General features: G+C 33.1%; 1 protein-coding gene and 1 pseudogene across 2 annotated transcripts in view; one reads left to right on the forward strand and one right to left on the reverse strand.

Moving 5' to 3' along the window:
• ROCK2 (Rho associated coiled-coil containing protein kinase 2) overlaps nucleotides 1-11,807 on the forward strand; it is a 134,754-nt gene that overhangs the window by 118,335 nt on the left and 4,612 nt on the right. The window contains exons 27-33 of one of the 2 annotated variants that reach the window (XM_007456912.1): nucleotides 424-592; nucleotides 2,798-2,868; nucleotides 3,874-3,962; nucleotides 4,397-4,475; nucleotides 5,524-5,785; nucleotides 5,873-6,086; nucleotides 7,768-7,801. In XM_007456912.1, coding sequence (XP_007456974.1) covers nucleotides 424-592; nucleotides 2,798-2,868; nucleotides 3,874-3,962; nucleotides 4,397-4,475; nucleotides 5,524-5,785; nucleotides 5,873-6,086; nucleotides 7,768-7,801 — 918 coding nt within the window. Of the gene's footprint in view, nucleotides 1-423; nucleotides 593-2,797; nucleotides 2,869-3,873; nucleotides 3,963-4,396; nucleotides 4,476-5,523; nucleotides 5,786-5,872; nucleotides 6,087-7,767; nucleotides 7,802-11,807 lie in introns of those variants that run through there. The other variant, XM_007456911.1, reaches the window with a different exon arrangement.
• Nucleotides 11,676-11,807, reverse strand: part of LOC103089870 (pantothenate kinase 3 pseudogene) — a 1,444-nt pseudogene continuing 1,312 nt past the window's right edge.

Raw genomic sequence — 11,807 nt, forward strand, 5'->3', positions numbered from 1 at the left:
AATAATACAGTAGTCACCCCTTATGCAAGGGAGATATGTTCCAGGACCCCCAGTGGGTACCTGAAACCACAGATAGTACTGAACTCTATACGTATTATATTTTTTGCTATACTATAAGGGGGTGGGTAGCATATACAGTGTGAATAAGCTGGACAAAGGGATGATTAACATCCCAGGCAAGCAGAGCCAAGCAATGTGAGATTTCATCACACTACTCAGAAATGGCATGTAATTTAAAATTTATGAATTGTTTATTTCCGGAATTTTCCATTTAATATTTTCAGACTGCAGTTGACCTTGGATAACTGAAACCACAGAAAGTGAAACCTTGGACTAGGAGAGACTACTGTATTATTGAACTAGGAAGCAAAATTATAAGATGTATAACATCCAGTTAATTTAACATAATTTAATTTCTTGTAGCAAATAGCTGAAGAGAGTCAGATTCGAATTGAACTACAGATGACACTGGACAGTAAAGACAGTGACATTGAGCAGTTGCGGTCCCAGCTCCAGGCCTTGCATATTGGTCTGGATAGTTCCAGTATAGGCAGTGGACCAGGGGATGCTGAAGCAGATGATGGGTTTCCAGGTACAGATTTGTTTCCAGTCCTTATGTTTACTTTTGTCTTAAATTAAATCAATTGATTGTTTTAAGACATTGACTGACTTTGCTCTTGAGGAAAAATATTTGTCATTTCTTTAAGGGAAAACCTACTCCTTAGAGTGGAGGTTCCAATGACAATTTAAATTATTTTATTTATTTATTTTTCACAAACTTTTTTATTAAAAAATACAAATGTAAATTTCACATATTTAGTTATTTAAATTAACTCTTTATATATTGTACATAGCTCTCTTTTAAAGCTTTCATTTTATTTTTTCTTAACTTCTTTCTGCATTCTTACTTCCTTTTATGTTGGGTGTTCAGTTCATATCACTCAGTCACACACTATGGAATCCATGTCATTCACCTACCAACGTTCCTCTACTTCTCTCAATATTGCCACTAAGCCTTCCAGTTCTCATATGCTTCTTGACTCTGATTCTGACTCAGAAGAAGAATCTGTGCCTTACTTACCTATTTCATCGGAACCTAATGGTACAGGTGATATCCTGAAAGTCTTTCGCCTCTCGGTTTTTTTCCCACTACCCATAATTTTAGTCCTTTTGAAAAATTGTTGTAACATTAACTAATATTCACTAACTCTAACAAGTTGCTCAGTTAACAAGTCTCAGTTAAAAAGAAACTGCTGCATGAACAAAGAATTTGTTTTTTAAAGTATTTTCACATGGCATTGCTATTACAATTGATAGATTTATTTTTTCAGTTTACAAGAAATGGAGCAGTACTTTATATCATTTAAGAACATACGGTTTCACTGTCTGTTTCTTCCATTTTTAACCAAGAAGAAATTCTTTCTGAAGTTTCATATCAAGAATGACAGTACAGAAAAAGCACGTGTAGACTGTTTTAGAGGATGTGTTTAGGTTTTCCTTGCGTCAACATTGTGCTGGGCCTTAAAAAAAGCATAAGACAATTTGACCTGATCCTTGTGCTGAAAAGATTTATAGTTTAAGTGAAGAAACCAGATGGAAAACCCATAAACTGTTATGTTTAACACAAAGTTAGTGTGAGTACAAAAAACGTTTAGAGTAAATGCCACAGGAAAGTAGTGTATAAGCAGTTGAATGTAAAGTAAAATTTAATCTATTAGTTGAATTCAAAGTAAACTAGCTATATTTATTTACATTGTTGTCACATTTCCCAGGTATATATCAGTATAAATCATAGGTGATTATACTGAAGTTGTTTCAGATCTTAGCAATAAAATGATTTCAGTCTTAACCATATTGTTAGAGGTCATCTGATTAGTCCCTTGAACTGGCATAGGACCATGTCCAGACAGTTGAGAATATGGCTGTTTATAATGACAGCATTTCTGTTCATGGAGTCTGGAAGGTTACTGATGTGAGAGAGAGAGTATAAGCCTTGGAATCAGAGACGTGTCCCAGTGTGACCTTCTGTGGGGTTGTTGTGAGGGTTAAAGAAGATTTATGTAAAGTGTCTATAGCACAGTTCAGACACATAGTAGGTGTTAAGTGATAGGCGCTTTTATTATTAGCATAACCTCCAAAAATGCTTATTTCACTTAATTATTTCACTAAAATAACAAACTAATCAAATACCATTAGAACAAATTCTAAGGGTTCAAAGAGTTTCCTTGGTTGAACTAGAACCTTATTGATTTTAATATTTTGGAATTTAGGAATCTTTTGGTTTATTGCTGCTTATTAGCCATATTTGATCTGTAATTTACACAATTTTATTTCATTTTATTATAGCCATTCTAAAAGTCCATTTTCTCTGAACATGTAATTACTCACTTAAAATGTTTTCTCTTCAAAGAAGATGTGCACTATACCTGTAATTAGGCCTTCTTCCGAAGGAAAAATAGAGGATTCTAATACAGGTGTACTGGTGAGAATAGAGAGCTGCTTTTCTTTTTTGCAACTTTTCTGCGGAACTTTGCAAATGCATGAATTTAATTAACAGGGCATTTGACATTATAAACTACAGGATATGTATGTCCAGTGTGATATAACCTGGATTTTGTTTTGCATTGTATAACTTGCTTATACTGATCCTGCATTATTATTATATTTTAGATGATGTATAATGACAAATTCTGAATGGCATATTTGATTTGTGACTTTCATATTAAAAGTTTATTAAATTCCTCATTTTCTTAAGAGACTTGTTATATTTATTCTCATATCTTGTGCTTATTTATAGAATCAAGACTAGAAGGATGGCTTTCATTGCCTGTGCGAAACAACACTAAGAAGTTTGGATGGGTTAAAAAGGTATTTGAAAATGGTTCTTTTGTTTTGCTTTTAGTTTAGCTACAGCCATTTCACTTTTGTAGTTGTAAGATATATATAACTAGAACTTTTAGACACATAAAACTTGTTTGCACTTTCTGATTTGGAATAATATAATTTTATGTATCTTATGTACGTAAGATACTTTATGTAGTGATGAAAAAAAACCTTTTCATCACTACCATGTTGTTAATAATAAAATAGTATTTGGTGTCAGGAAAATAGAAGCCTGTTGACCTTGGTGCTTTTGTTGTTTCAGTGGGAAAACAACTCTGGATATGACAGAAAGTCCCATTTGTTTCTTTTCCTCTGGTACTATGATTATCGATATTATGTTCATTTTTGATAACTGTCTTATTAGCCTTAGGCTGCTATAAAAAAATGCCACAGACTGAGTAGCTTGTCAACAACAGAAATTAATTTCTCATGGTTCTGAAGGCTGGAAGTTCAGATCAAGGTGCCAGCCAGCATGGCTGGGTTCTGGTGAAGGTCCTCTTCCAGGCTACAGACTTCTTGCTCTGTCCTCATGGTGGAAGGTGTAGGAATTTCTCTGGAACCCCTTTTATAACAGCACTAATCCCATTCATGAGGGCTCTGGTGTCATGACCTAATCAACTTCCAAAGACCCCTCTTCCTAATACCATCCCATTAGGTGTTAGGATTTAACATATGAATTTGGGGGAATATAAACATCCAAACCATAGCAATAAGGTTATTTATGCTATTGGATCTTGAAGCGAAATCAGTCCAAAAAATATTTGAATTTATTCCCCCCTGTCCCCCCAATTTGCTTGTTTAAAGTATATACAAACAAATTTATTGTTATTTTGAGGAAGACTTTTCTAAGGATACATTAAGATAACTTTTTAGGTATTTAATTTATATTTTCTATGATTTTTATTGCTAATTTAGAATTTATTTTCAAAGAAAAATAAATAAGATATATTAACTTTAATCATTAATTCCTTTCCTGTTTCTTTTTAACAGTATGTGATTGTGAGCAGTAAGAAGATCCTTTTCTATGACAGTGAACAGGATAAAGAACAATCTAATCCTTACATGGTTTTAGATATAGAGTAAGTATTTTTATTAGAATATTTAGGAACTTTATCTTTTAAAGTTTAAGAGTAACGTGACCTTTTCGTCAAGTTAGTGTAATTTATTAGTCATATAGTACAATGTATATAGTCATATAGTATAGCTGCTAGCATACTGTTGTTACATTTTCTTATTTTGCTTCATACAGATGAGTCTGGGGTATAGAGTTGGCTAAAACATCTTTATTTCATGGGTCTTTAATATGTTGTTTTCTGAAACTAATGAGAAAATTTCTGACTTACTGGAAATTTCTCAAAATGCAAGGAGTGATTGAATTTATAGAGCAGGATATTCTCTGACCTTCTAACAAGGGTCAAAGTAGTCAGTTTTAATTTCTGACATAAGTATAGGATAACTAAAATAATTTGATCCTTTGGTAATACTTTACTCCTTTATTAAAAATCTTTTATAGTAAGTTATTTCATGTCCGACCAGTTACACAGACAGATGTATATAGAGCAGATGCTAAAGAAATTCCAAGGATATTCCAGGTAAACCATTTTATTTTGTGGTTTGTTTGTTTTGTTTTTTCACCTTTATACATTCTTAGCATGACATGACATAACCAATTTCTTTATTCTTGGGGCTTTTTCAGATTATCTTTCAATTTTAGTCCCATTTAAAGGTGGTTTGTTCCTTTGTGACTTTCATGCTTATGCTATTTAGATACATCTTAATTCTTCTCTCCATTTTACTTGTTAAACTCTGTAGTGTGTTTATATCACATTTCCAGCCTTTGCTATATCCTTTTGTTCAAGGTTGGTTATGATATTTTTTGAGCATGAATGTTATCCTGTTTTTAGTTTTATGCTCAGCTCTCTAGAAAGTTAAAAAAGTTGCTTGTGAAGTTAAATTTTGCCCCCAGGAGCCCTTTTACTTCCAATTTAAGGTGAAGACAAATTCTCCCCTTTATTACTTCCATTTTAAAATTAGTCAAACCAACAATTACTGAGTTCCTTCTGTGTAAAAGCCGTTGTGCTTGGTGTACTGTGGGAAAGTTAGCTGCTTACTTTCTGAATGCTTAGAATGTTTATTTGGAGCATATTATACATCCTTTCCTCTTTTCCTTTCTTCCTCAACTCTCCAAATACAAATCTTTTCAATTAAAGCTATATTTGCAGTTATCACCAAGTTGTCTATTTTGAGAATCACAGAGCCTCAGTTCATATAATTGCCACATCTCTTCAGGTGTTTTGAACATTCCCTCCCAGAAAAACTTTCTAACACTAATCAAGTGCAGATTTACCTTTTGCTAGCCTATTCTGATAAAATTGCTGAAACATAGGAAGATGACATGGAGAAAATAAGGAGGCATCATTTGAACAGTATTGATTATTTTGAAATGTGAACCAAGGTGACTGGCTACTGACTTTTCTCATCTGAGCTCTTGATTTGAACCTACTAACATTAGAACATCAAATGCATTCTCTTCTCATTGAATAGTTTAGGCTAATTTTATTTACAAACTATAAGAATCATTATTACATAAAAAATAACCTATGTTTGAAGATCATTCATTGTTCTTTTTGGTGTTTATAGATCCTGTATGCCAATGAAGGGGAAAGTAAGAAGGAACAAGAATTTCCAGTGGAGCCGGTGGGAGAAAAATCAAATTATATTTGCCACAAGGGACATGAATTTATTCCTACTCTGTATCATTTCCCAACCAATTGTGAGGCATGTATGAAGCCATTGTGGCATATGTTTAAACCTCCTCCTGCTTTAGAGTGCCGTCGCTGTCACATTAAATGTCATAAAGATCACATGGATAAAAAGGAGGAAATTATAGCACCTTGCAAAGGTAAATAGTAAATTACTTGCTCCATCAATATTATTTATGTTCAGATCATTTTAAACATATTAATCTTTTTCAAATATTTCTTTATAGTGTATTATGATATTTCATCGGCAAAGAATCTGTTGTTATTAGCAAATTCTACAGAAGAGCAGCAGAAGTGGGTTAGTCGGTTAGTGAAAAAGATACCTAAAAAGCCTCCAGCTCCAGACCCTTTTGCACGGTCATCTCCTAGAACTTCAATGAAGATACAACAAAACCAGTCTATTAGGCGGCCAAGTCGACAGCTTGCCCCAAACAAACCAAGGTAATAAATTAAAATGTGGTAAAACTTAAAGTGTTTAAAAAAATATTTTGCTGTTTATACTCAAATTACAAACTTTCCTAATTGCAGTTTTTCTTTGGTATTTTCATGATCTATGGAATACCAAATGTTTGAAACTGTTTCATTGTGCATGTGTCATTCATTTATTCAGCTGGATGTAATAAATTTACTTACTAAATCACACATATATTAAATTCAACCAAAAATAATATGAAGGGCTCATTTTTGTCATATTTATTGGTTTGGCCAAAAAGTTCATTCGGGTTTTCCCATAAGAACGAACTTTTTTGGCCAACCCAATACATAATCACAATATTTTAGGATTTTATAAGCACATTGACTTAATTTATTGATTTAGTAGACAGGATACACAGACCTTTAAGTGTCAGGCACACACATTGTTTTTATTATTGCAAACCTCTTAAACCTCTTATGTTAGAGACTTGTTGGGGCAGGACTGAAATCTTAAATCTTAATTCAAATCTATAAGTTTAAAATAATAACTTGTCTCAGATTTAAAGAGTAATACAGATCAGCCTTAAAAATGCAAATATTAACTAATGAATATAGTGGGCATTTTTTATAATTGAGGTGGAGTTGGGAATATGGAGTAATGATAGAGATTATTATTGCACAAAAACATTTTGATGGAGCCATTTTCATATAGCTGCATTATAGTAATTTTTGATTCAGAATAACCATTTCTTGACTTACTAGCTAATGCAGTTATTTATAAATAAATACTGCTATCCATTGAAATGAACATTTGGTTAGCTAAAAGATAAAGTATATATTTAGATCATGTATCTGATTTCAAGTGTCCTTTTTCTTCCCTAACACAGGACCTTCAGTATATGAATAATGATGTGCATTGGCTGTATTATGAGAAATATTTTCATTCTAGCCACAACATCGTGTATGAAACTGTTCTTGAAACTAATATCTCAAGGAAATAATTTAGAATGATAAAGGTAGAATTAGTGTTTCAGCAGTGAAAATGTTGAACTTCTGTGTGAGGTGTGATGAAACTAAATACTCTAGAATTAGCGATTATAGTATAGTAATTGACCTGAAGAAACTCAAAGAATTCAGAGACACTGAAGGTCATTCCATGTACCCTGTACAAAACATCTAAAAATTAAATTTATATTACTAATATTGTAGAACCATTAATGCATAAATGCCAGGCTATTTTAATACCTGACAATATATAGTGCTTCATAGCTTCCAATGTGCTTCCATATGTTGGGTTTTTCCGTAAGATGTTATGGGAGAACCCGAACGAACTTTTTGGCCAACCCAATATATTCTCTCTTAACTTTCTATATATTCTTTCATTTGATCTTTAAAATACTCATGGAGTAGAATAGGTATTACTCTTTTTCTTTTTGAGACTCTAGAAAGGAAGATAATTTGTTAGATTCAAGACTATAAGAGCTATAGTTTTTTTAGTATATTTTATTCTTTTGTGCTGTTTGACAAGTTAATGATTTCACTACATGTGTTAAGACAGTTTAGGAAGCAGTTTTCAGACCAAGTGAGGCATGTTTTCAATTACATAAGTTTTGATACTTGCTGACTTATAATTTTCTTGCCCCCCAGTTCAGCATTATGATTTATTTGAAAGCACATTTACTTTTGATTTTTGTTACTTTTTTTTTAGTTCTGGCCCTGCCCTTCGAATCATTCTTCACTGATTTTTTTTAATACATTTTGCATAGCAACAGTAAGTAATAGGGATTTCTTTCTCTCACAACTATGCATGTAGATAAAACTAATACCAAAACTGACTGTAAAATGTACAGGGATTTTTTTTGGAGTTTTAAAATCTAATACGCTCTTTAAAATTGTAAATGTAAAGATGGGCAAATTTAAAATACAGTTTTGCATTTTATTATGCCTCTGCAACATTGTTTCCATTGCTTTTAACATCTGTGCCTCCATTGCTTCATTAACTCACAAAATTGTATCTGTGCCTGTCCTTAGGTGAATAACCCTACATTTTGCATTCCATTTTGGGTGTCACATTTTACGAGTAGCATACACAAATTGGAAGGTATACAGAAGAGAATTACTGAGGGAGTAGTGGGTCATTTGAAGGTGTTACATACACATGTAGCAAGTGAAGGAACTAAGGATATTTTAGTCTTCTGAGGAAGTGTTTTGAAAGGATGGGAGATCATAAATAACAATAAAGATTTAAAGGATTTTTCCTTGGAAGAACTAAGCAGAGAGGCATATTTTTCAGTCAGCTGGGAAGAACTATCAAGCAGTCAGATTTGCAAAATTGAAAGAATTGGCTTTGCTGTAGAATAGTGAGTGCCCTGTCGCCACAGGTGTGCACCTGATTTAGATGACTGCTTGGCAGAACTGTGAGGGAGCAGCGCTCCTTGATCTGTCCTGTGTATGCAGTCTGATGTCGCGTAGCATGGCTCTTGGGGAGTCAAGCATTGGACTGGATGGTCTGCAATACCCTACTAATTTATAACTTATTCCTGTGGAAGAATGGGTAGAGCTTTAAATGATTATCTAAGAAAACCTAGGAACAGAATTTCTGGTGTGTATCACCAGTAATTTAATATCTAGCTCTTCATTTGTGTTTATTTAATATTAGTCTTAGCACTAGTCAGTCTAGCTTTAGTTGAACTAACTCACATGCTGTCTTTCTTAAAACAAATGTTTGGCTTCATTAGACATCATCAAATATATATATTTCTATACACACTAAAACATAGTATCCATAAATATTCATCTAATCTTTTTTTTTTATTCCTTTGTTAACAACTGCATCATTATATTTTTTTCCTTTGGCTTCTGTGACGTTCTTTGTTCTGATTCTCCTTTTACCTCTCTTTGCAGCACTTCCCTTTTTCTGTAGTGAAGTGCTTTAAAGTAATAAGTGTTAGCTACTATTATATAAAATAACACAATTTTATTATATAAAATAATTTTCGAGGGCATATTATAATATGCTAGGCACTCTTCTCAGAGCTTTAACTGTACTAATTCATCCTCATAACCACCCTGTGATTTAGCTATTTATCTCTGTATTTTACAGATGAGGAAACTAAGGCACAGAAACATTGTTTGCCCAAGGTCACACAGCTAATAAGTAGCAGAGCCATGAGTTTAGGTCCAGATAGTCTAGTTCCAGATCCTGCATTCTCAACTGTAATTCTTCACTGCCTCACAGTGATTCAAGTAGACTTGAATTAATTGACATTTTATAAAGCAATGTATAGAAATGCTATTCTAGAAGAATATTTCCTCGGTAATTTTGAATTAAAAATACTATGCTGGAAAAGTAAGAAATTTGTGAATAAAATGCCGACTTTTGATGAAGACAGTTTGGAGAGATCCTAATTTGTTCCAGTGCAAGACACAAAATACTGGTCCCTGCTGAGGGCATTTCTCTTTAATTATCTTTTTCTTTAAAGATTTTTTTAAAATTATTTAAGCCACGTAGAAAAGTATAAAGCAAAAATGCAACCAATAGTAGTTTATTCAGTTTTAAGAAATAAAGCATTGCCAATACAGTTAAAACTTAAGGGTGGGGGGAGTTATTATTTTATCATTATCTCATCTCTGTTTTTTCCAGTTCTAAATATTAGAACATTAATAGACTAATTGTTATATACAACTTGAAGTGTCAAAAATAAACCCATAAATGAAGTAGAAGAAAATAGGGGAATATGTATCTGATCTTGGGCTAGAGAATAACTTCCTAATAATAAAAGCAAAGAAAGAGAAAAAGATTGACTAACCAAAACTTAAAGCCTTGTAGGTTTAAAAACACCACATATTTTACAATACATCTGCGAAAGATGGGTTAGTATCTTTGTGCATGGAGTACTTATATAAGTCATTTAGAAAAAGGGAGTTGACTCTTCCCAATATAAAAATTAGTGAGGAACATATAGACATTACCATGAATATGAAAAAGTGATCAACCTGATTACTAAGCAAAGAAATTAAAATTAAAATTATATTGTAAAAATATTCTCACCTGCCAAAGTGGTAAGGATTAAGAAGCTTAGTATTGGTGAGATGTAAAGAAACAAGCCCAATCATGTGCTGCTAAGTAGAACTCAAAACTAAATGCTAATAGAACTCAAAACTAAATGCTCGTAGAACTGAAAACTAAACCCCTTCTGAAGCAGTCTTTGGCAATAAGTTTTACAGGCCTGAAGTGTATACCCATTGATCAGTTAATGGAGGAGCATAGACAATCAATCAGATAATTACAGTACTGTTCAACATGCTGTTTATTATGGAGACATGAGCAAGTGTTATGGGAGAACAAAGGAAAGCATAGAGAATTCTGCCATTAAAACATCAAGAACGGTCTCAAAAAAATGGCGGATCAGTAATTTCCCAGGCAAAGAAATAAGGTAAAAGACAGCCTTAGGCAAAATGTTATGTGTAGAGGCACTAGTTGTCAGAATTACCTATGTGTTTGTAATGTTGTCTTGGGTTAGGGTGGGGAGAGGGTAATAACGGGAGGCGGTAGAAGGTGACACTGGAGAGAAAGCTCTGAGCCAGATTGAAAAGGACCATGTTCACTATGCTATAGGAGTTTTGATTTTGTTCTGATAGAAGGCTTTCAACAAGAGATTAGTATGATTTGACTTAATGAGATGCTGAACTAAAGTATTGACAGTGAAAATGGAGAGAAGAAACCAGGTTAAAGAAAGATTCCTTTTTTGTGTGTGCGTGGGGGAACTATAATGCTTTTATTACCAGAATGTATGAAACATGGATCCTTGTATAATTCTGCAATACAGCCTCAGATGCCCATAGTTTCAAAACAACTTGTCTTTTAAATTTCCGTAACATCCATTTAGAGTAAATGATTTTGTTGCTGTTCACAGTAGAAGACAGTCTTTAGCTTTGATGGTTCAGACCTAATTAAACAGAAATGGCTAACTTTGGGCCTAAGATAATAAATGTGGTAGAGAGAGAAGAGCACAGAACCCTACCAATACATATAAACCATACTCCATTCAAACAGTCCTGGGACCTCACTGAATGGACTTTCAAATAAGTAATTAAGCCTCCAATTAAAAAACATTTTAAAATGTACTATCTGATAAACTTAAAATACAAAAAATGCAGTATCACCAATTATGTGCATTTTCTAGGATTCATTTTAAAATTCAGGTTAATGTTTAACAATAGTATTTCAATTAAATTATGGCATTTGAGAAAGGTTATACTTCTGGGGAAAGATCACATAAACATGCTTTTTGGGAGAAGATATGTTTGGAAAACAACAGTAATGGATAATTAATACTGCTTTAACATTTCTAAAGTCACATAAAAGTGATCATCTTTGATTGCCATTTCAGTGAGTTTCGATACAAGGTATGTTACTGTCCACTTACTAGTAACCAAAGCACACATAGAACAGACTTGTAAAAAATACTCAGAATCAGTTCTTTTCATGAGCTAAACATTTCTGAGACTTTAAGATTCATGTTTGAACATACAGTACTGCAATGTTGGCTACATAAAATAAAATAAATAGAAGATCTTTTTCAGAGGAGGCTCAGTCATCAGGCTGCATTGCATTTAAGGATTTAACACTGGCTGCATACAGAAGGGGGAGCATTTCACTTAGAAATACTTCACATTACTGGAGCTCTCTTGTTAATATCGCAGCATATAGCAGCTTACCATTCTGACACTTCAAAATCAGCAGGA

Source organism: Lipotes vexillifer, unplaced genomic scaffold (genome assembly GCF_000442215.2).
Source record: "Lipotes vexillifer unplaced genomic scaffold, Lipotes_vexillifer_v1.1 scaffold390, whole genome shotgun sequence".
Taxonomy (NCBI): domain Eukaryota; kingdom Metazoa; phylum Chordata; class Mammalia; order Artiodactyla; family Lipotidae; genus Lipotes; species Lipotes vexillifer.